The sequence below is a fragment of the Salmo salar genome, chromosome ssa01 (genome assembly GCF_905237065.1).
Source record: "Salmo salar chromosome ssa01, Ssal_v3.1, whole genome shotgun sequence".
Classification (NCBI taxonomy): Eukaryota; Metazoa; Chordata; class Actinopteri; order Salmoniformes; family Salmonidae; genus Salmo; species Salmo salar.
In genome coordinates, this window is record NC_059442.1 from 100,040,843 (window position 1) to 100,066,457 (window position 25,615).

At 45.4% G+C, this 25,615-nt stretch overlaps 1 protein-coding gene across 6 annotated transcripts in view; it reads right to left on the bottom strand.

Annotated features, from left to right (window-relative positions):
- Positions 1–25,615, bottom strand: part of LOC106590975 (F-box only protein 11) — a 47,279-nt gene that overhangs the window by 7,990 nt on the left and 13,674 nt on the right. For 3 of the 6 annotated variants that reach the window (XR_006771243.1, XM_045724836.1, XM_045724850.1), the window contains exons 2-13: positions 21,459–21,589; positions 20,639–20,720; positions 20,201–20,345; positions 17,035–17,164; positions 16,572–16,655; positions 15,813–15,945; positions 14,178–14,284; positions 8,038–8,149; positions 7,665–7,771; positions 7,424–7,561; positions 520–737; positions 162–342 (exon numbers count right to left, since the gene is read on the bottom strand). Coding sequence is in view for 5 of the 6 variants with exons in the window: in XM_045724836.1 (XP_045580792.1) it covers positions 162–342; positions 520–737; positions 7,424–7,561; positions 7,665–7,771; positions 8,038–8,149; positions 14,178–14,284; positions 15,813–15,945; positions 16,572–16,655; positions 17,035–17,164; positions 20,201–20,345; positions 20,639–20,720; positions 21,459–21,589 (1,568 nt within the window). In the remaining variant the exon portion in view is untranslated. Of the gene's footprint in view, positions 1–161; positions 343–519; positions 738–7,423; positions 7,562–7,664; positions 7,772–8,037; positions 8,150–14,177; positions 14,285–15,812; positions 15,946–16,571; positions 16,656–17,034; positions 17,165–20,200; positions 20,346–20,638; positions 20,721–21,458; positions 21,590–22,906; positions 23,019–25,615 lie in introns of all 6 variants that reach the window. The other 3 variants (XM_045724859.1, XM_045724848.1, XM_045724842.1) reach the window with 3 other exon arrangements.

Below are 25,615 nucleotides of genomic sequence, written 5' to 3' on the forward strand. Positions count from 1 at the left end.
GTATGAAGGTTCATTTAACACTAATATGGCAGGCTAATACTGGTTAAATATCCTAAAGGGTTGCAGATAAACCACAGCTATAAGCTTCATAAGTACTAAACATGTGATTATGTGCTTTCTTTAAATACACATTTAAAAAGGTTCTAGAAAGCTCTACTTACCACATAGATGCCCCCGTGCTGTCCGTCGTGGATCTTGTTGTGTCGTACGATAGGGCAGCTGTTTGTCCTGATCTGGATCCCTGCCAAGGCGTTACCGTAGATATCATTCCCCTCAATGAGGCCTCGGCCGTCACCGAATATGTAAACGCCACCCTGGTTACCGTTGAAGATGGCGTTGCCCCTGTGATTGACACAACGTGGAGAAATGGTACCATTGACTATCCATTTACACATCAGCATCAATACAATGCAATATAGATTGCATAATGGACAAAGGGAGAGACAAGACAGCGAAAGAGAGCACGAAAGAGGATTTTTTTTGGAAAAAGAGAATGTATTTGACTGAAACCCCGCTGACCTTATTGTAGGATCGCTATTGGAGGTGACCCACACTCCAGCAAAGTTGTTTGCATAGATCTTGTTCTCGATGAACTGTCCTCTGCCCTTCTCGTGCACGTAGATCCCTCCCGTCTGTCCGTGGTGGATCTCACAGCGCACCACCGTGGGGTTGGCGTACGCCTTCACCTCAAAGCCAGCTATGCGGTTCCTGTGGATGTTGCAGCTCTCAAAGTAGCCCTGCAGGAGGAGACAGTCACGTCAGTAATAAATAAGAATACCATGGCTATTTCTCAATTCATATTTTCTCGATTCATCGGATCATCACTCCTCCTTTAAAAAGCATTGGGTAAGAACTTCACATGAAAGGAACCTTAGACCTTCTCCAAAATACATTTGAGAAGAGCAAGGTGTTAAAAAAAACCTTTTTCTTTCCTATTGAGAAAATGACCTCAATCCGATGTCTTGTGTAACCAAAAGTAGGAATACATTTCCATGTTTTTAGAAGCTGTGGATTAAGGTTTATGTAACTAAAACCAGTGGTGGGTCTTCAAAACCTACAGTCGGATGAAACCGGAAGGCAACACTTCTCTTTAAGAACAAGAACGGCTACAGAGTGAGTATTTACAGCAGAAAGACAGTTTTATACGCCAGCTACAGTAGAAACCAAGGTTCTTCCTCAATTCTTTCCGCATTACCTTGCATACGCACCTCAAAACACATTGAAGAATGTCAGATGAGAGGGACCTTAGACATTCTCCTACAATACGATAGAGAAGGAAGCAAGAAGATGCAAGGGCTGGAGGAAAAATGAGAAAGAGCCTCTAGTCACAACTGTAGTCCAGACCAAAATGGAGCGTCATCTCTCAGGTGTAGCCAGGCCAGACCAATATGGAGCGTCATCTCTCAGGGGTAGCCAGGCCAGACCAATATGGAGCGTCATCTCTCAGGGGTAGCCAGGCCAGACCAATATGGAGCGTCATCTCTCAGGGGTAGCCAGGCCAGACCAATATGGAGCGTCATCTCTCAGGGGTAGCCAGGCCAGACCAATATGGAGCGTCATCTCTCAGGGGTAGCCAGACCAGACCAATATGGAGCGTCATCTCTCAGGGGTAGCCAGACCAGACCAATATGGAGCGTCATCTCTCAGGGGTAGCCAGACCAGACCAATATGGAGCGTCATCTCTCAGGGGTAGCCAGACCAGACCAATATGGAGCGTCATCTCTCAGGGGTAGCCAGACCAGACCAATATGGAGCGTCATCTCTCAGGGGTAGCCAGACCAGACCAATATGGAGCGTCATCTCTCAGGGGTAGCCAGACCAGACCAATATGGAGCGTCATCTCTCAGGGGTAGCCAGACCAGACCAATATGGAGCGTCATCTCTCAGGGGTAGCCAGACCAGACCAATATGGAGCGTCATCTCTCAGGGGTAGCCAGACCAGACCAATATGGAGCGTCATCTCTCAGGGGTAGCCAGACCAGACCAATATGGAGCGTCATATCTCAGGGGTAGCCAGACCAGACCAATATGGAGCGTCATCTCTCAGGGGTAGCCAGACCAGACCAATATGGAGCGTCATCTCTCAGGGGTAGCCAGACCAGACCAATATGGAGCGTCATCTCTCAGGGGTAGCCAGACCAGACCAATATGGAGCGTCATCTCTCAGGGGTAGCCAGACCAGACCAATATGGAGCGTCATCTCTCAGGGGTAGCCAGACCAGACCAATATGGAGCGTCATCTCTCAGGGGTAGCCAGACCAGACCAATATGGAGCGTCATCTCTCAGGGGTAGCCAGACCAGACCAATATGGAGCGTCATCTCTCAGGGGTAGCCAGACCAGACCAATATGGAGCGTCATCTCTCAGGGGTAGCCAGACCAGACCAATATGGAGCGTCATCTCTCAGGGGTAGCCAGACCAGACCAATATGGAGCGTCATCTCTCAGGGGTAGCCAGACCAGACCAATATGGAGCGTCATCTCTCAGGGGTAGCCAGACCAGACCAATATGGAGCGTCATCTCTCAGGGGTAGCCAGACCAGACCAATATGGAGCGTCATCTCTCAGGGGTAGCCAGACCAGACCAATATGGAGCGTCATCTCTCAGGGGTAGCCAGACCAGACCAATATGGAGCGTCATCTCTCAGGGGTAGCCAGACCAGACCAATATGGAGCGTCATCTCTCAGGGGTAGCCAGACCAGACCAATATGGAGCCTCATCTCTCAGGGGTAGCCAGACCAGACCAATATGGAGCGTCATCTCTCAGGGGTAGCCAGACCAGACCAATATGGAGCGTCATCTCTCAGGGGTAGCCAGACCAGACCAATATGGAGCGTCATCTCTCAGGGGTAGCCAGACCAGACCAATATGGAGCGTCATCTCTCAGGGGTAGCCAGACCAGACCAATATGGAGCGTCATCTCTCAGGGGTAGCCAGACCAGACCAATATGGAGCGTCATCTCTCAGGGGTAGCCAGACCAGACCAATATGGAGCGTCATCTCTCAGGGGTAGCCAGACCAGACCAATATGGAGCGTCATCTCTCAGGGGTAGCCAGACCAGACCAATATGGAGCGTCATCTCTCAGGGGTAGCCAGACCAGACCAATATGGAGCGTCATATCTCAGGGGTAGCCAGACCAAACCAATATGGAGCGTAGGGTAGCACATTTTGGGGAATATTCAGAGGTGGAAACCTTCCGTGGGAATTAAAGGGAATATATGGAAATTAACGGAAATATATGCAAATGAATATTAATACCATTTAAATGTAGATTTTTTTTTTTGCATTGGATATATTTACCATATCATATGGAGACAGAAACAGAAACCTTTTAGCTTATCATAAGTAGACAATTGCAAATTACTAAATCCTTCCAATAGAAATAATAATTTTTAAAAAATTGTTACAAATCCAACTTTAATTGAGTTGGCTCTTCTCATGGGATGATTTCAATGAACGATCTCCAATGATCCATCGCATCTCCCAAAGACGTTTTCAACATACATCTGTAAAATGATAGTCTAGAAACTAAAGCTTTGGTTGTCTTCCTCTCAAGCTTCCATGTCGACTCCCTGGACTTCCTCAATGTCCACCTCTTGAACATCAGATTGAGGCCTCATCTTCACTGTAACTTCCCAAGCTTGTTGAGGATGGCTTGTTGTCAGGCTCAAAAAGCCTCAAATTTGCCCGGATGGAGACCAATTTTTCAACCCTTGTATTGGTCAGCCTGTTGCGTGCTTTGATGTGTGTGTGTGCCAAACAAGGACCAGTTGCACTCCGAAGCAGCTGTTGTTGGGATTTGGAGGATAGAGGCATCAGGGGGAAAAAGTCCCTTCCACCAGGTGGCTGATGAGATATGTTGGCTCAACTGCCATATTGCATCTCCATCCCAAAGCCCTTACTTGGAAGTGTACTTCGCCAGACTGCCAAGAACCTTGCCCTCATCCAGGCCAAGGTGGCGAGACACGGTTGTTCTCTGCACCAGACAGTATGCTCTTGCCAGCATATTTGGGGTCCAACATGTACGCTGCGGCGTGTATGGGCTTCAGGCAGAAGTCTTCACGCTTTTTGATGCATTTCAGAACTGCAGTTTCCTCTGCTTGGAGCAACAGTGAAGTGGGCAGGGCAGTACGGATTTCTTCTCTTACATCTGCAAGCAGAGTCTGAACATCAGACAGGATGGCATTGTCTCCCTCAATCCGTGCAATGGCTACTGCTATAGGTTTCAGGAATTTCAGGCTGCTTACTACTCTCTCCCAAAATACATCATCCAGGAGAATCCTTTTAATGGGGCTCTCCATATCAGCAGACTGTGATATGGCCATTTCTTGGAGAGACTCCTTCCCCTCCAGGAGACTGTCAAACATGATGACAACATCACCCCAACAGGTGTTGCTGGGCAGCTTCAATGTGGTGCTCTTATTCTTCTCACTTTGCTTGGTGAGGTATAACTTGATGACCCTTCACATACTGAACCATTTCCTTGGCTCTCTTGTAGAGTATATCCATTGTTTTCAGTGCCATGATGTCCTTGAGGAGCAGATTCAACGCATGAGCAGCACAGCCAATGGGTGTGATGTGAGGGTAGGACTCCTCCACTTTAAACCAAGCAGACTTCATGTTCACAGCATTGTCTGTCACCAGTGCAAATAAATACCTTATAGAGACTGGTGTGTCTGTTGTCCCTTCTGTCTGTGCTCTTGTAGAATACTGGTTGAGGGGTGGAGATGTAGTTAATTATTTCTTGCCCATGAACATTCAACAAACCATCAGAGATGATTGCAGAACAGTCTGCTTTCTCTATGATTTGCTTGACCTTCACTTGAACTTTCTGTTGAACTTTGCATCCAGCAAATTAGTAGATAAAACATGTCTGGTTGGAGGGGTGTATGCTGGGCGAAGAACATTCAGAAATCTCTTCCAATACACATTGCCTGTGAGCATCAGAGGTGAACCAGTTGCATACACAGCTCAAGCAAGACATTCATCAGCATGTCTCTGACTACGTTCTTCCATTGAGTCAAAAAAACGTATAATCGAGGTGAAAATGATGAAGCAGACACCTTATCGATAGCAGCAGCACCTGGAATCAGAAGTAGAGGGACTTTTGTCAGATGTTGCTTGTTGTGAGCGCTGAGGGAACTTTATGCACTTGACCAAATGATTCTGCAGCTTTGTTGCATTCTTCACATATGATTTGGCACAATATTTGCAAATGTACACAGCTTTTCCTTCTACATTAGCTGCAGTGAAATGTCTCCACACATCAGATAGTGCAGTGCCCGTGGCATTTTCCTGGAAAGATCAGAATTTTTTTTTTTAAATAAAAATACAATTCCATGTACAAATAAATAGTTAAGCAGTTAGATTAACCTCTCTGGGCTAGGCGGGACGAATTCGTCCCACCTACGTAACAGCCACTTGCAGCCTGTGGCGCGATTTTCAAAACCTTAAAAATCCTATTACTTCAATTTCTCAAACATATGACTATTTTACAGCTATTTAAAGACAAGACTCTCGTTAATCTAACCACACTGTCCGATTTCAAAAAGGCTTTACAACGAAAGCAAAACATTAGATTATGTCAGCAGAGTACCAAGCCAGAAATAATCAGACACCCATTTTTCAAGCCAGCATATAATGTCACCAAAACCCAGAAGACAGCTAAATGCAGCACTCACCTTTGATGATCTTCATCAGATGACAACCCTAGGACATTATGTTATACAATACATGCATGTTTTGTTCAATCAAGTTCATATTTATATCAAAAACCAGCTTTTTACATTAGCATGTGACGTTCAGAACTAGCATACCCCCGCAAACTTCCGGGGAATTCACTAACATTTTACTAAATTACTCACGATAAACGTTCACAAAAAGCATAACAATTATTTTAAGAATTATAGATACAGACCTCCTCTATGCACTCGATATGTCCGATTTTAAAATAGCTTTTTGGTGAAAGCACATTTTGCAATATTCTAAGTACATAGCCCAGGCATCACGGGCTCGCTATTTAGACACCCGGCAAGTTTAGCACTCACCATAATCATATTTACTATTATAAAAGTTTGATTACCTTTTGTTGTCTTCGTCAGAATGCACACCCAGGACTGCTACTTCAATAACAAATGTTGGTTTGGTCCAAAATAATCCATCGTTATATCCGAATAGCGGCGTTTTGTTCGTATGCGTCCAGACACTATCCGAAAGAGTAAAGAAGTGTCGCGCGCATGGCGCAATTCGTGACAATAAAATTCTAAATATTCCATTACCGTACTTCGAAGCATGTCAACCGCTGTTTAAAATCAATTTTTACGCCATTTTTCTCATAGAAAAGCGCTAATATTCCGACAGGGAATCTCCTTTTCGGCAAACAGAGGAAAAAATCCCAAAGGCGGGGGCGGTCGGGTCACGCGCCTAAGCCCAGTGTCCCTTGATCGGCCACTTGAGAAAGGCGATAATGTGTTTCAGCCTGGGGCTGGAATGACGACATTCTGTTTTTTCCCGGGCTCTGAGCGCCTATGGACGACGTGGGAAGTGTCACGTTAGAGCAGAGATCCTTAGTAAATGATAGAGATGGAAAAGAAGTTCAAGAAATGGTCAGACAGGCCACTTCCTGTAAAGGAATCTCTCAGGTTTTGACCTGCCATTTGAGTTCTGTTATACTCACAGACACCATTCAAACAGTTTTAGAAAATGTAGGGTGTTTTCTATCCATATGTAATAAGTATATACATATTCTAGTTACTGGGTAGGAGTGGTAACCAGATTAAATCGGGTATGTTTTTTATCCAGCCGTGTCAATACTGCCCCCTAGCCCTAACAGGTTAAACAACTCCTTTGTAAGATAAATATTTGAAAATGAATCATGTATGGAAACAGGTGAATTAACACGCCTCAGTTAGCAGGCTCAAGCAAGCTAAAACCCACATGGTAGCAAAAACTAACTAGCAGAAACTGTTAACAAGTTAGAAATGATTTGAACACACTTTGCTGTAGGCTACTATTTGCTAATTAACAACAACAAAAAATTACGTCATATGAAATATATTCACCCCACCCAGTAGTGTAATCAAAACTTACCAGAAAGCATGTAGTCCTTGGCTCAGACAGTGTAGTAGTGTGGGCTCTATAGCATCTCATTAGTGTGCAAGATCTTGAGAATCAGCTGTACATGTGATGGAAGAATGCACTGTGCATGCAGAGAGTTGCAATTCCATTGAATTGGGGATAGTTTAACCAAAATATGCCACAAGACCCAGAATTACCTTGTGTATCACACAAAAAAAGGTTCACTGTTATAAGCTAACTTTTTTGATGAATTTAAGCAAAATTCCTCAAAATCCCAACCCTTTGCAACCCCAATGAAGCATCATCTCAGTGGTAACCAGACCAGAACAATAGTGTCATCTCACCATGCCGTGGTCGAAGGTAAAGACGCCCACGTCTCTGCCATGGTGGATGTGGTTCCGTCTGATGATAGGGTTGCCATGGTTTTTCACCCAGATCCCTGCCAGAGCGTTGTTGGAGATCTCATTGTCCTCGTAGATTCCCTGGGAACGAAGAATGAGTTGCAGAGTTTCACAGCACAGTCTTGGAAATGGGATGATTTGAGTAATCAAGTGCCATATGGAAAGAGTGGTGTGCGTTAGCTACCTGTGCATGGTCGGTGATGTAAAGCCCCACGTTCTCACAGTCGCTGATGTTGCAGTGTTTGATGGTGGGACAAGCGCCTTGGCCGCTCACACAGACCGCTGAGCCCACTGAAACCAACAGGTGTAGAGCCAGCCAGGTGAGCATGGTAGAGCCCGGTGTGTCCACTACACTTCTCAGACAGATACCCACCCACTGTCTCAATTCCATGTGTGGAAGACACTGCCAAAATATCGCCCTATGAGCTATGATCACTATAATACATTTAGGTGTCATGAAAATTAGATTGCACTAGGTAGGTCTGAGATGCTAAAACTATGCTTAGTGAAAGGCAGATAGGTCTGTGGAGAGATGGAGACATTGTGTTGTAAGGTACCTGTGCAAGTGCTGCGTATGATACAGTGGTCAATGATGGGACTGCAGTTGACTGTAATCTCCAGACAGTGGTGGGCATTGTGGTGCTGGGCAGACTTATCATCAGGATTAAACTAAGAGAGGCAGACAAACATAAGGGAGTTAGTTTATTACATAGGACTACGATAGGAATCATTCATAACATATGACTAACATCCACAACTGATATCATGTCAACAGTTCCCTTTGTATGCTGAGGACCACTGTACAGAGTCAATATGACAACACGGTGATGCCGACTACACAGAGTCAATATGACCGCCCCCAGGTGGCATGGGTAGGTAACAACACATCTGCCACGCTGATCCTCAACACAGGGGCCCCTCAGGGGTGGGTGCTCAGTCCCCTCCTGTACTCCCTGTTCACTCATGACTGCACGGCCAGGCACGACTCCAACACCATTAAATTTGCCGATGACAAGAGTGGTAGGCCTGATCACCGACAACAACGAGACAGCCTATAGGGAGGTCAGAGACCTGGTCGTGTGGTGCCAAGACAACAACCTCGCCCTCAACGTGATCAAGACAAAGGAGATGATTGTGGACTACAGGAAAAAGAGGACCGAGCACGCCCCCATTCTCATCGACGGGGCTGCAGTGGAGCAAGTTGAGAGATTCAAGTACCTTGGTCTCCACACCACCACCAAACTACCATGGTCCAAGCATACCAAGTGTCATGACGTTGCCCTCTTTGAGTACAGTAAGGACAGTTGACCCCCTCCCCCTTCCACCATCCCCCAACCTACCTCCCCACACCCAGGCCCTGTGTGAAGGGGTGGTAAAATTCTAGAGGAGAATCTCCTGCCGCATGGCCCAGTTGAGACACAGAGGGGTTTCATAGAGAGACAGAGGAAATTCTTCCAACTCACAGAATTGGGGAACCGAACGACATTTATGTTCTGGAGAAGGTATAAAAGATTGGTGAAGAATCCAGCTACGAACTGGTCCGCTTGGTACAATTTTGTGATACTCAGAAGAGACAATATAGCCATATTACCATAATACTGTTTATATAATAGCCTCAGTTATGGGACTTGCATCTAAATGGTTGTATAAAATGTATTAATAAGGATAAAGCTATTTGGAATACGTTGAGATGCTATGTACTGATGTTAATGTGATAGAATGTATTTCTGTTCAATGTATTTCTGTTCAAAGCTTAAATCAATCATCGGCACACCCCCAGGGACACAGACAGGACCAGGCGTCATGTGACAAGCCTGTTCTATGTTCACGTATAAAACCCCACCCTGATTTACTTTCTTCAGACCAGGCTTCCACTCCATGACGAGTTGGCCAATAGGTTTGACCACCCAATTCCTCTACTGAAAGTTAACTTTTAGACTACCGATACCGACAGAATAAGAACAAGTCTTTGATATTAATTAATAGTCTGCAGCTAGAAATTATATCATTGAACGTGAAGACCGACGAAACATCCATTCTATAACGACATTAATGAATGTCGCTTTGAAAGATCCATTCTAACCGAGAGAGAACAGGACAAAACTCTCCAACAAGGATCCCGACACACACTGAGCGTAAATATACTGCTCAAAAAAATAAAGGGAACACTTAAACAACACATCCTAGACCTGAATGAAAGAAATAATCTTATTAAATACTTTTTTCTTTACATAGTTGAATGTGCTGACAACAAAATCACACAAAAATAATCAATGGAAATCCAATTTATCAACCCATGGAGGTCTGGATTTGGAGTCACACTCAAAATTAAAGTGGAAAACCACACTACAGGCTGATCCAACTTTGATGTAATGTCCTTAAAACAAGTCAAAATGAGGCTCAGTAGTGTGTATGGCCTCCACGTGCCTGTATGACCTCCCTACAATGCCTGGGCATGCTCCTGATGACGTGGCGGATAGTCTCCTGAGGGATCTCCTCACCGACCTGGACTAAAGCATCCGCCAACTCCTGGACAGTCTGTGGTGCAACATGGCGTTGGTGGATGGAGCGAGACATGATGTCCCAGATGTGCTAAATTGGATTCAGGTCTGGGGAACGGGCGGGCCAGTCCATAGCATCAATGCCTTCCTCTTGCAGGAACTGCTGACACACTCCAGCCACATGAGGTCTAGCATTGTCTTGCATTAGGAGGAACCCAGGGCCAACCGCACCAGCATATGGTCTCACAAGGGGTCTGAGGATCTCATCCCGGTACCTAATGGCAGTCAGGCTACCTCTGGCGAGCACATGGAGGGCTGTGCGGCCCCCCAATGAAATGCCACCCCACACCATGACTGACCCACTGCCAAACCGGTCATGCTGAAGGATGTTGCAGGCAGCAGAACGTTCTCCACGGCATCTCCAGACTCTGTCATGTCTGTCACGTGCTCAGTGTGAACCTGCTTTCATCTGTGAAGAGCACGGGGCGCCAGTGGCGAATTTGCCAATCTTGGTGTTCTCTGGCAAATGCCAAACGTCCTGCACGGTGTTGGGCTGTAAGCACAACCCCCACCTGTGGACGTCGGGCCCTCATACCACCCTCATGGAGTCTGTTTCTGACCGTTTGAGCAGACACATGCACATTTGTGGCCTGCTGGAGGTAATTTTGCAGGGCTCTGGCAGTGCTCCTCCTTGCACAAAGGCGGAAGTAGCGGTCCTGCTGCTGGGTTGTTGCCCTCCTACGACCTCCTCCACGTCTCCTGATGTACTGGCCTGTCTCCTGGTAGCGCCTCCATGCTTTAGACACTACGCTGACAGACACAGCAAACCTTCTTGCCACAGCTAGCATTGATGTGCCATCCTGGATGAGCTGCACTACCTGAGCCACTTGTGTGGGTTGTAGACTCCGTCTCATGCTACCACAAGAGTGAAAGCACTGCCAGCATTCAAAAGTAACCAAAACATCAGCCAGGAAGCATAGGAACTGAGAAGTGGTCTGTGGTCCCCACCTACAGAACCACTCCTTTATTGGGGGTGTCTTGCTAATTGCCTATAATTTCCACCTGTTGTCTATTCCATTTGCACAACAGCATGTGAAATGTATTGTCAATCAGTGTTGCTTCCTAAGTGGATTGTTTGATTTCACAGAAGTGTGATTGACTTGGAGCTACACTGTGTTGTTTAAGTGTTCCCTTTATTTTTTTGAGCAGTGTATATACATATTGATTGCAATTGTTCCCGAATGAGTGAGCGTTCATGTGCAAAGGATTAGCATATCAATTGTTAATATTTATCAACTCTGTAGTGTCTTCTCAGCTGCCCTTTATGACCCTTTGTTTAACAGGCCGCCATGCCTGTTTAGCCCACAAGGGCACATTCCTCTACCATTTCTTTGTAACGATAACTACTGTTTGTATGCCTTCTGTGAATTACTTAGTTTAGTAAATAAATGATTTTAAGACAATTGATGTATGGATGACTTTAGTAAAGGCTGGATTTGTGCAGATACAACAATTTACGACGTTTGGAATGAGACTGGACGTGAGGTAAAATACACCATTTAAACCAGAAGATAATTGGCCTATACTACAATATAATATATAGTGTTATAATATAGGAAAGTTATATTAGGAAAATTATAACTTTGTAATCTGAATATTTTCCTTGGTGCCCCGATCTCCTAGTTGATTACAGTTAAACGATTAATCAGTTTAATTGCGTAATAATTATAAAAATAACTCCCTGTTATTATTATTAACAAGTCTTCAGTTTAATGGTGCCCCAAAGACACGACACAAGACAGTGAAGAGCGCTTGACAAAACCTATTCCCCCTCAGGAGACTGAAAGGATTTGGCCTGGGTCATCAGATCCTCAAAGGGTTCTACAGCTGCACCATCGAGAGCATCCTGACCGGTTGAATCACTGCCTGGTATGGCAACTGCTCGGCCTCCGACCGCAAGGCACTACAGAGGGTAGTGTGAATGGCCCAGTACATCACTGGGGCCAAGCTTCCTGCCATCCAGGACCTCTATATCAGGAGGTGTCAGAGGAAGGCCCCAAAAATTGTCAGACTCCAGCCACCCTAGTCATAGACTGTTCTCTCTGCTACCGCACGGCAAGTGCTACCGGAGCGCCAAGTCTAGGTCGAAGAGGCTTCTAAACAGCTTCTACCCCCAAGCCATAAGACTCCTGAACATCTAGTCAAATGGCTACCCGGACTATTTGCATTGCCCCCCCCTCTCCACACCGCTGCTACTCTCTGTTGTTATCATCTATGCATAGTCACTTTAATAACTCTACCTACATGTACATACTACCTCAACTAACCGGTGCCCCCGCACATTGACTGTGTATCAGTACCCCCCTGTATATAGTCTCGCTATTGTTATTTTACTGCTGCTCTTTAATTACTTGTTACTTTCATCTCTAATTCTTATCCATATTTTTTGGAAACCTCATTATTGGTTAAGGGCTCGTAAGTAAGCATTTCACTAAGGTCTACACCTGTTGTATTCAGCGCATGTGACTAATAACATTTGATTACGAGGACCACCGTACAGAGTCAATTTGACGAGAACCACCGTACAGAGTCAATTTGACGAGAACCACCGTGCAGAGTCAATTTGACGAGAACCACCGTGCAGAGTCAATTTGACAATATCATGAGGACTACAGTACAGTGCCAATATGACAATGAGGACCACTGTACAGAGTCAATATGACGAGGTCCACTGTACAGAGTCAATATGACGAGGTCCACTGTACAGAGTGAATATGACGAGGTCCACTGTACAGAGCCAATATGACAACATGATGAGGACCACTGTAGAGTCAATGTGATGAGGACCACGGTACAGAGTCAATGTGATGAGGACCATGGTACAGAGTCAATGTGATGAGGACCACGGTACAGAGTCAATGTGATGAGGACCACGGTACAGAGTCAATGTGATGAGGACCACGGTACAGAGTCAATGTGATGAGGACCACGGTACAGAGTCAATGTGATGAGGACCACGGTACAGAGTCAATGTGATGAGGACCACGGTACAGAGTCAATGTGATGAGGACCACGGTACAGAGTCAATATGATGAGGACCACGGTACAGAGTCAATATGATGAGGACCACGGTACAGAGTCAATATGATGAGGACCACGGTACAGAGTCAACATGATGAGGACCACAGTACAGAGTCAACATGATGAGGACCACAGTACAGAGTCAATATGACAATATGATGAGGACCACTATACAGAGTGAATATGACAATATGATGAGGACCACTGTACAGAGTCAATAAGATGAGGACCACTGTAGAGTCAATGTGACAACATTATGAGGACCACTGTACAGAGTCAATATGACAATATGAGGACCACAGTACAGAGTCAATAAGATGAGGACCACAGTAAAGAGTCAATATGACAACATTATGAGGACCACTGTACAGAGTCAATATGACAATATGAGGACCACAGTACAGAGTCAATATGACAATATGAGGACCACAGTACAGAGTCAATATGACAATATGAGGACCACAGTACAGAGTCAATATGACAATATGAGGACCACAGTACAGAGCCAATAAGACAATATGACGAGGTCCACTGTACAGAGTGAATATGACGAGGTCCACTGTACAGAGCCAATATGACAACATGATGAGGACCACTGTAGAGTCAATGTGATGAGGACCACGGTACAGAGTCAATGTGATGAGGACCATGGTACAGAGTCAATGTGACAATATGATGAGGACCACTATACAGAGTGAATATGACAATATGATGAGGACCACTGTACAGAGTCAATAAGATGAGGACCACAGTAAAGAGTCAATATGACAACATTATGAGGACCACTGTACAGAGTCAATATGACAATATGAGGACCACAGTACAGAGTCAATAAGATGAGGACCACAGTAAAGAGTCAATATGACAACATTATGAGGACCACTGTACAGAGTCAATATGACAATATGAGGACCACAGTACAGAGTCAATATGACAATATGAGGACCACAGTACAGAGCCAATAAGACAATATGATGAGGACCACTGTACAGAGTGAATATGACAACATGATGAGGACCACTGTAGAGTCAATATGATTTGGACCACTGTTGAGTCCAGGCATACACCAACAGTCAGCTAGGCCCATATTATGTAAGTCGTGGATAAGACCTCACCTTGATGGTCATGTAGCCAACGTATGCATCCTCTGAGCCCTCCATAAAGACAAACGTTGAGTCTCTGGTGTTCTCAATGATCACTTTGTCTGCTACTTTACCAGATGCTGTTGAAAAAAATACAGCATTGGGGGTTAAAAGGGCAGGGCAAAAGACAACACTGGGCTAAAAGTGTCCAGCAAAGATAGTCAATGAACCATGCTGCAAGGTCAAGTGGGGTAGATAGTAGAGGTCGACCGATTAATCGGAATGGCCAATTAATTAGGGCTGATTTCAATCGGTAATCGGCATTTTTGGTCACCGATTGTGGCCAATTTTTTTTATACACCTTTATTTAACAAGGCAAGTCGGTTAAGAACACATTCTTATTTTCAATGACGGTCTAGGAACGGTGGGTTAACTGTCTTGTTCAGGGGCAGAACGACAGATTTTTACCTTGTCTGCTCGGGGATTCGATCTTGCAACCTTCCGATTATTAGTCCAACGCTCTAACCACCTGCCTTACATCACACTCCACGAGGAGCCTGCGTGGCAGGCTGACTACGCGAGTGCAGCAAGAAGCCAAGGTAAGTTGCTAGCTAGCATTAAACTTATCTTATAAAAAACAATCATTCTTAACATAATCACTAGTTAACTACACATGGTTGATGATATTACTAGTTTATCTAGCGTGTCCTGCGTTGCATATAATCGATGCGGTGCCTGTTAAATTCTCATCGAATAACAGTCTACTTCGCCAAACGGGTGATGATTTAACAAGCGCATTCGCAAAAAAAGCACTGTCGTTGCACCAATGTGTACCTAAATATAAACATCAATGCCTTTCTTTAAAATCAATACACAAGTATATATTTTTAAACCTGCATATTTAGTTAATATTGCCTGCTAACATGAATTTCTTTTAACTAGGGAAATTGTGTCACTTCTCTTGCGTTCCGTGCAAGCAGTCAAGGTATATGCAGCAGTTTGGGCCGCCTGGCTCGTTGCGAACTGTGTGAAGTAGAGGTCGACCGATAATGATTTTTCAACGCCGCTACCGATTATTGGAGGACAAAAAAAAAAACCAATACCGATTAATCGGCCGATTATTTTTTTCTTTTTTTTTGTGGATGAACTGAATGAACACTTATTTTAACTTAATATAATACATCAATAAAATCAATTTAGCCTCAAATAAATAATGAAACATGTTCAATTTGGTTTAAATAATGCAAAACAAAGTGTTGGAGAAGAAAGTAAAAGTGCAATATGTGCCATGTAAGAAAGCTAATGTTTAAGTGCCTTGCTCAGAACATGGGAACATATGAAAGCTGGTGGTTCCTTTTAACATGAGTCTTCAATATTCCCAGGTAAGAAGTTTTAGGTTGTAGTTATTATAGGAATTATAGGACTATTTCTCTCTATACGATTTGTATTTCATATACCTTTGACTATTGGATGTTCTTATAGGCACTTTAGTATTGCCAGTGTAAGAGTATAGGTTCCGTCCCTCTCCTCGCTCCTACCTGGGCTCAAACCAGGAACACATCGACAAGAGCCACCCTATCGAAAAATCATAGTCGGTCGACTTCTAGTAGATAGACGGGGAACAGACAGTGTACAGTACAGAAAACAATGAACAGAATTAATACGTACCAGCTCCGATCATTGTGATGGGCGATTCGATGTAAATCCACTCATCAGTGTAGACCCCAGAGTGTACGAATATGAGGCCGTCAAAGTGGGCCTCCTGAACACCTCCCAGGGCATCCTCGATGGTGTCATAGTACTGAGGAAGAGGCAGCATAGAGAAGTGTGTTACAGTGAACTCATGATGACCAATCACTCAATAACAACCCACAGATTAAAAAGCCTAGTCCTGAACTAAAACGTTATGCCTATATCAATACAAATAAATTACATTTCTATAGCGCTTTTCATAGAATATGGAAGTGTTTCAAGAGCAAAAAACAAACAATCAATATATTATGACAGGTCAACCAGTAGAGGCCAGGTCAACCAATAGAGGCCAGGTCTTTGAAAGCTGCATCTTCTGAAGATGGAGAGGGTCAGTTAATGTCTTGAGTGGAGAAAGCTGGTCAGAGGATAGCGATGGAGTCTGCTGATGATCTTGTTGAGGGCAAGTCTGGTAACCAGCCTGACTTACAGCCACTGGACTTTCTCTTCCACTCTGTGAAGCACCCACTTGGGTGACACCTCAGCAGCGCTGGGTGCCAGAAAGCTCACCATAATAAGTTCAGAATAGTAGCCAATCGTCCTCTCTACAACCACTTCCATTACTCTAAAGCTTAGGCAATGGAGATTCTTCATTCAGTGTACATTTTAGTACAGGACTAGGCTTAAATCGGTGTCAAGGAAACTGGCCCTTAAACTCTCTCAAACAAACACACTTACAAGCATGTTCTCTCTTCCTTTGTATCTGGCAGGATTACTGTAGAAGTGTTCTGCGAAGCCTGGCTTCACGTGTGCTCCTTTATACTGTAAACAAAAACACATCAATGAATCTGGCCATTATTATAGCACAGTAATGCTAAATGACGTAAATGTAAAACTAATGGTGGGATTGCTTCTAGAATCACAGCAATCAAGTTATGTCACTCCACTGGAACTTCACTTGCCAAGTTAAATAAAGGTTAAATAATAAAATAAATAAATAAACAAATAGAATTACTGGGACTCCACAGTGATCTTGCATTCATGTGTCTGTACAAGCTGTTGACTGTTTTAGCAGCAGTAGTAGTATCTGTATGGTTGAGTAACAGTAACTGTTAGGACAGTGAGGGTTTCCATAGGTCAGAGGTCAGTGAGTAACAGTAAGGACAGTGTGGGAAAAGAGGTCATGGGGTCATAGTCCTACCAGCTGCTGAAAGCTCTCCTTCCACGGGTTGGGCTGCTCGTACTCTTCTGGGTTAATCTGAAAGAACTTCCCCGCCTCAGGATGCATCATGGGACGCGTGTACTCAAACACCTCCATGTACAGCCTCTTCCTGTGAAGCACAGCCAGACAGGACACCATAAGACAGGGTAACTTCAAGCGATAACACACTGTGGGGCGCAGGAGGGGAAAGACAGTGTGTGTTCCAGATTGGATCCATTACATTTGGTTGAAGATACCCAAATTAGGACAACCTAACAATTCCATGCAGAAGCTTTTGAAAATAAACAGAGTCGTGGGTTCAGTGCTAACTAGCATTGCTGGTCCCATCCTAATTTATGTAAAGCATTACGGGACATTAGAAACCTCGTCTTAACCTTTTATCTTCAACCTAACTTTGCACCTATGGGTACACTCGGAATAGCTAACAGTCCACCTATTATGCCATCGACTTAAAAGGTGAAGTCCAATCAATAGATTAGATTTATATGGTCTCACCATCCAGACAGACAGAATGACAGACAGAATGAGACAGTGTCTCACCAGCCAGCCAAGCAGCCAGCCAGACAAGCAACTAGCCAGCCAACTAGCAAGCAGCCAGCCAAGCAGCCAACCAGACTGCCAGCCAACCAAAAGGCCGGCCGGCCAGCCAGCCAGCCAACCAACCAAAAGGCCGGCCAGCCAGCCAGCCAACCAACCAAAAGGCCGGCCAGCCAGCCAACCAAGCAGCCAACCAACCAAATGGCCAGCCAGCCAAGAAGCAAGCCAACCAAATGGCCAGCCAGCCAAGCAGCCAGCCAACCAACCAAATGGCCAGCCAGCCAAGCAGCCAGCCAGCATAGCAAAAGGCCAACCAAAAGGCCGGCCAGCCAGCATAGCAAAAGGCCAACCAAAAGGCCAGCCAGCCAGCATAGCAAAAGGACAACCAAAAGGCCAGCCAGCCAGCATAGCAAAAGGCCGGCCAGCCAACCAAAAGGCCAGCCAACCAAAAGGCCAGCCAACCAAAAGGCCAGCCAGCCTAGCAAGCAACCATACAGCCAAGCTCCCAGCGAGCCAGCCAACTAACCAGGCAACTAGCCAGCCAGCCAGCCAACCAAAAGGCCAGCCAGCCAACTAACTAGCCAGCCAGGAAGCTAACTTGCCTGCCAACTAGCCAGCCAGCCAATCAACTAGCCAAGCAGCCAGCCAACTAGCCAAACAGCCAGCCAAGCAGACAACCAAAAGGCCAGCCAGCCAAATGAGCAGCCAACCCACCAAATGGCCAGCCAGCCAACCAAGCAGCCAACCCACCAAATGGCCAGCCAGCCAAGCAGTCAGCCAGACTAGCAAAAGGCCAGCCAAGTAAGCAGCCAGCCAGCCAAGCAACCAGCCAGCCAAGCAAACCGACAGCCATCCAAGCAGCCATACAACCAAGCACCCAGCGAGCCAGCCAAAAGGCCAGCCAGCCAGCCAAAAGGCCAGCCAAGCAGCCTGCCAGCCAGCCAGCCAGCCTAGCAAGCAGCCAGCCAGCCAAGTAAAAGGACAGCCAGCCAGCCAAGCAAAAGGACAGCCAGCCAAGCAGCCGCCCAGCGAGCCAGCCAACTAGCCAGCCAGCCAACCAACCAACCAAAAGGCCAGCCAACCAAAAGGCCAGCCAGCCAGGCAGCCAACCAAAAGGCCAGCCAGCCAAAAGGCTAGCTAACCAACCAAGCAGCCAGCCAAGCAAAACACCAGCCAGCCAACTAACTAGCCAGCCAGGAAGCTAACTAGCCTGCCAGCCAACCAAAAAGCCAGCCAGCCAACCAAAAAGCCAGCCAGCCAACTAACTAACTAGCCAACCAACTAGCCAAGCAGCCAGCCAACTAGTCAAGCAGCCAGCCAAGCAGACAGCCAACCAGCCAAGCAGACAGCCAGCCAAAAGGCCAGCCAGCCAGCAAAATAACCAACCAACCAAAAAGCCAGCCAGCCAAACAACCAAATGGCCAGCCAGCCAGCCAAGCAGCCAGCCAGCCAGCAAAGCAAAGGGCCAACCAAAAGGCCGGCCAACCAGCCAGCCAGCCAAGCAAAAGGCCAGCCAGCCAGCCAAGCAAAAGGCCAGCCAGCCAGCCAAGCAGCCAGCCAGCCAGCAAAGCAAAAGGCCAGCCAGCCAGCCAAGCAGCCAGCCAGCCAGCAAAGCAAAGGGCCAACCAAAAGGCCGGCCAACCAGCCAGCCAGCCAAGCAAAAGGCCAGCCAAGCAAAAGGCCAGCCAAGCAAAAGGCCAGCCAGCCAGCCAAGCAAAAGGCCAGCCAGCCAGCCAAGCAAAAGGCCAGCCAGCCAAGCAAAAGGCCAGCCAGCCAAGCAGCCATACAGCCAAGCGCCCAGCAAGCAGGTCAGCCAACTAACAAGCCAGCCAGCCAACCAGCCGGCCAGCCAGCCAGACAAGCAACCAACCAACTAGACAGCCAGCCAGCCAAGCAACCAACCAGACAGACAGACAGCCAGCCAGCCAAGCAACCAACCAGACAGAGACAGCCAGCCAAGCAACCAACCCAGCAGAAAGCCAGCCAAGCAACCAACCAACAAACCAACTGGCCAAGCAGACAACCAAGCAGACAGCCAGCCAACCAAGCAGACAGCCAGCCAACCAAGCAGAGAGCCAGCCAACCAAGCAGAGAGCCAGCCAACCAAGCAGACAGCCAGCCGGCCAGACAAGCAACCAACCAGCCGGCCAGACAAGCAACCAACCAACAAACCAACTGGCCAAGCAGACAACCAAGCAGACAGCCAGCCAACCAAGCAGACAGCCAGCCAACCAAGCAGAGAGCCAGCCAACCAAGCAGAGAGCCAGCCAACCAAGCAGAGAGCCAGCCAACCAGCCGGCCAGACAAGCAACCAACCAGACAGCCAGTCAAGCAACCAACCAACCAACCAGACAGCCAGCCAAGCAACCAACCAGAGAGCCAGCCAGCCAGACAACCAACCAACCAGAGAGCAAGCCAACCCAGTCAACCAACCAACCAACCAGAGAGCCAGCCAACCCAGTCAAGCAGCCAGCCAGCCAACCCAGTCAAGCAGCCAGCCAGCCAACCCAGTCAAGCAGCCAGCCAGCCAACCCAGTCAAGCAGCCAGCCAGCCAGCCAGCCAACCAACCAAGCAACCAGACAGACAGCCAACCAACCAGCCACTCACCAGAGGATGGGGTCATTGGCCAGTTCGCTGAAGCGTTTGCAGACACATGCTGCGCGACACAGGTCCTGCTCCAGCAGGTAGGAGAAGATCTTCAGAACCACCTCGTCTGGCAGCTTCTCCTGGAGGTAGTGCTCTGCGGGAGCTGCTAGTGATGAACACAACCAAAGGGACACTTTATTAATGGAGGAGGTATTCACACATCCAAAATAATAACAGGAGATGGACAGAAACAAGGTCCAATACAGAGAGTAGGGGTATTTACAACCTCCAATTCTCATAACATGTTAATCACCAAAACATTTGTCCTTGGTTTTACTATACTGTGTACGTCATTGTTGTCTTTTAAAGACTTTTGGACGATTATCCTGGGATGGGCTAAAAGAGATTCTAATAAATACAAATTAAATAACAACAGACTGTTAGAAAGTTATATCTTACCTGTTAAATCTTGAGACTTTCCTGACACTCTGGCACGCTTTGCCCGATGGCCAAAGTCTTCTGTGGCTGAAGTGGAAGCACCCTGCGTATAGAAAGAAAAATAGATTGTTATAAGCCTTGACAGCTCACACGTTTTGATGGAACAGACCATGGTCATCTGCTTAAAAACAACCGTATTAATATTTCAGCATTGTTTTTAATAAATCAAGTTCTTCAATTAATCACCACCGCTAGCGAAATACTTATCAATTATGCAAAGAGGAAAGATGAATTATCAAATTCAGCCCATGGGTAAAAGGGAGCCTCATGCTTAAGAAGACACCATTGTGGGTGGAATGCTGATATTGCTCACTAGTCTAGGTCAGAGTACAGCTTTTTGCAATATTTATTTATAACCAGCAGCACTCAGTCCAAGTTAGGTGAGCTGATTCATTATGGCAGATCCATTTTCAGCAGGCAAACGGATAGATATGTAATGAGTAGAGCTGACATGATACATTATTTTATGTCAGAGATGCATCATGTTTATTCTACATAACAGATTTCTATCTGAACATTCCACAATGCTGTGTCTAGTTGAAGGTGCAGCAGAAGCCCATCATACACCTTTTACCCAGGACCCTACCGAGGACACAGAATGACCCACCACCTCTCGGTGACTCAGGCATGTAGCCACTTAAATATTATGTAAAGTCTTTCCACATACATCACACATAGGGTCTGTCCAAAACGGCACCCTATACTGTATAGTGCACTACTGGTCAAAAGTTCTTCACTATATAGGGAGCCATTTGGAACACATCCCATGCTTATGACTCACCTCCATGTTAGTCTTTGCTGGACACGCTGCTGTTCTCTTGGGTAGTAGAGACTTTCTTCGAAGTTGGTACGGACTATTCTGAGCTCCTGGACCGGATTCTTCTGCAACCATATCTGCAGGAACGTCCTCATCTGGAGAGGAAGAGAGGACAGTCAAAACAACCATTTTCTGCAGGGACGTCTTCATCTGGACAGGAAGAGAGGACAGTCAAAACAACCATTTTCTGCAGGGACGTCTTCATCTGGACAGGAAGAGAGGACAGTCAAAACAACCATTTTCTGCAGGGACGTCTTCATCTGGACAGGAAGAGAGGACAGTCAAAACAACCATTTTCTGCAGGGACGTCTTCATCTGGACAGGAAGAGAGGACAGTCAAAACAACCATTTTCTGCAGGGACGTCTTCATCTGGACAGGAAGAGAGGACAGTCAAAACAACCATTTTCTGCAGGGACGTCTTCATCTGGACAGGAAGAGAGGACAGTCAAAACAACCATATCTCAGGTTTCGATACTGTGAACAAAACATAGCTTTTGCAACCGTTTGACTTGGCAGTGCAACACACATTTTTAAAAATACAAAAGGCAGGGGAATGCCCGTGTGTGGGGTGCGTGTAGGGCCTATATGTCTACCACTGTGTAGCCGTTAGCGATGCTAATGCCAGCCTCGTGTCTTCGGGTAGATGGTAATGCAATTAAAGTTAACTACAAAGTAGCCTCTGCCTACCTGGCAGAATCAGGATTATTTGTATCAATCCAGTGGCCATTTGTTTTGAAAACTCCATAAGTGCGATACAGACATAGGTGGTAAATTGTATAACAATCACCTAAATTGTATAGCCGTATTTGCCTACTCCTATCTATACAGAAGTAAATAAAATCATTCAAAATAGGCTACGACACCAGAAAGCATGCTTTGGCCACAGATGAGCATTAGCTTATTTTAAAAGAAAAAGCTGTAAATGTGAGATTTATTTCATCACATAGCATGCAGTCGGAATGGCACACAATTTGGGTAGCACGCATGGCAAATACCAAAGATGATTGTTGAGTTGCGACCGTCAACGAAAAGTAGAGACCCAGCCAAGCATTTTGCAATATGACATAGTTTGGAAAGCAAATGGCTATTACTGTAAAGAGAAGACAATGAAAAGACTAATCTGTATTTTATAGTTAGCAAAATTCTCAACTTAATTGAACAGCATAAGCCCCCGCTAACTCAACTCTAGACCTCGAAGCCAGTTCCATTGCATTTTTTTAATTGCTTCCCTCCAATCAGGCACCAATTTAAAACCTGGAAAACCAGGTGTGTGCAAATCATTTTCAGGTAGAAAAGAAAACCAGCAGGCCCCGGACCTCATAGTGTAAGAGTTGAGTACCCATGATATAGCCCATCTTATTGGCTCCAGCTGAGGGCATTGGCCATATCCCCGGTGAGTGCGCATATTCACCATCATTGTTGGGTCAGTTGCACTTGAAAGTTCGCTTTTGGACAATCATTTCCTCCTCCAGGTTAGATGGATGTCAGATTGTAGGCAATTTGTGGCTCACCTTCTTGTAGACCTATTATATTGATCAGACAACATTTTTATTGATCTGTTTGTCAGTAGAGTAGTCTACCCTGTAAAAAGACCCTGCTACTGTCTCCAGTAGAGATCGACCGATTAATCGGAATGGCAGATTAATTAGGGCCGATTTCAAGTTTTCGTAACAATCGGTAATCGGTATTTTTGGCCACCGATTTGCCGATTTTTATTTATTTATTTAAAAAAAAAAAAAACTTGGCAAGTCAGTTAAGAACACATTCTTATTTTCAATGACGGCCTAGGAACGGTGGGTTAACTGCCTTGTTCAGGGGCAGAACGACAGAATTTTACCTTGTCAGCTTGGGGATTCAATCTTGCAACCTTACGGTTAACTAGTCCAACGCTCTAACCACCTGCTTTACATTGCACTCCACGAGGAGCCTGCCTGTTACGCGAATACAGTAAGAAGCCAAGGTAAGTTGCTAGCTAGCATTAAACTTATCTTATAAAAAAACAATCAAAATCACTGGTTAACTACACATGGTTGATGATATTACTCGTTTATCTAGCCTGTCCTGCGTTGCATATAATCGATGCGGTGCACATTCGCGAAAAAGGCCTGTCGTTGCGCCAACGTGTACCTAACCATAAACATCAATGCCTTTCTTAAAATCAATACACAGAAATATATATTTTTAAACCTGCATATTTAGCTAAAAGAAATCCAGGTTAGCAGGCAATATTAACCAGGTGAAATTGTGTCATTTTGCGTTCATTGCACACTGAGTCTGGGTATATGCAACAGTTTGGGCCGCCTGGCTCGTTGCGAACTAATTTGCCCGAATTTTACGTAATTATGATATAACATTGAAGGTTGTGCAATGTAACAGGAATATTTAGACTTAGGGATGCCACCCGTTAGATAAATGCGGAACGGTTCCGTATTTCACCGAAAGGAAAAACGTTTTGTTTTCGAGATGATAGTTTCCGGATTCGACTATATTAATGACTTGTATTTCTGTGTGTTTATTATATTAAGTCTATGATTTGATAGAGCAGTCTGACTGAGCGGTGGTAGGCAGCAGCAGGCTCGTACGCATTCATTCAAACAGCACTTTGTGCGTTTTGCCAGCAGCTCTTCGCTGTGCTTCAAGCATTGCGCCGTTTATGACTTCAAGCCTATCAACTCCCAAGATTAGGCTGTGTAACCGATGTGAAATGGCTAGGTAGTTAGCGGGGTGCGCGCTAATAGCGTTTCAAACGTCACTCGCTCTGAGACTTGGAGTAGTTGTTCCCCTTGCTCTGCATGGGTAACGCTGCTTCGAGGGTGGCTGTTGTCGATGTGTTCCTGGTTCGAGCCCAGGTAGGAGCGAGAAGAGGGACGGAAGCTATACTTTTACAAATCGTATAGAGAGAAATAGTCCTATAATAACTACAACCTAAAACTTCTTACCTGGGAATATTGAAGACTCATGTTAAAAGGAACCACCAGCTTTCATATGTTCCCATGTTCTGAGCAAGGCACTTAAACATTAGCTTTCTTACATGGCACATATTGCACTTTTACTTTCTTCTCCAACACTTTGTTTTGCATTATTTAAACCAAATTGAACATGTTTCATTATTTATTTGAGGCTAAATTGATTTTATTGATGCATTATATTAAGTTAAAATAAGTGTTCATTCAGTATTGTTGTAATTGTCATTATTACAAAAAAACGGCCGATTAAATCGGCGTCGGCTTATTTTTAAATCCTCCAATAATCGGTATCGGTGTTGAAAAATCATAATCGGTCAACCTTGTCTCCAGTAAAATAAAGTAATAGAATTGCATGAAATGTGTTTATCCTCTTGACGTTACCCTACGATAGGGGGCGCCACAGCGCATTTTGAAAAAAATTCGTGCCCATTTTCAACGGCCTACTAATCAGACTCAGAAGCTAGGATATGCATATAATTAATACCTGTGGATAGAAAACACCCTAAAGTTTCTAAAACTGTTTGAATGGTGTCTGTGAGTATAACAGAACTCATATGGCAGTCAAAACCCCGAGACCGATTGAACCAGGAAGTGGAATTCTGAATTGTGGACTCAACTTCACGCCGTTGCCTATTATTCACACCGTGAGATATCGTTCATTGAGCACTTCCTATTGCTTCCACAAGATGTCGCCAGTCTTTAAAGTGTTTTGAGCCTTCTACTGTCGAAACTCAGTGAATGAGACGCGTTGGAAATTGGTCACAGGGGGAGGGCCATCACCATTATGACGCCGGCGGCCCTGTCTACCCCCACCTTTGGAAACGTTTTGAAACACAATGAAATCATCCCCCTCGAATCTTATTGGCTCTCTTGTTGAAACAGGCCCTGAAGATTTATGTTATACAACGTTTGACATGTGTGAACGAACCTAAATGGGAAAAAAAAGTTTTATTTCGAAACTGCTGTGGCGCGCTCGGCAGAGTAGTTGGATACACCCTTCGGACGCGCTAACAACAGCAAGCTAATGGAACATAAAGGATGGACTTTTTCGACCGAAAATACATCTGTTGTGGACCTGGGATTCCTGGAAGTGCTTTCTGATGAAGACAACTAAAGGTAAGGGATTATTGACAATATTATACAACATTAGATGT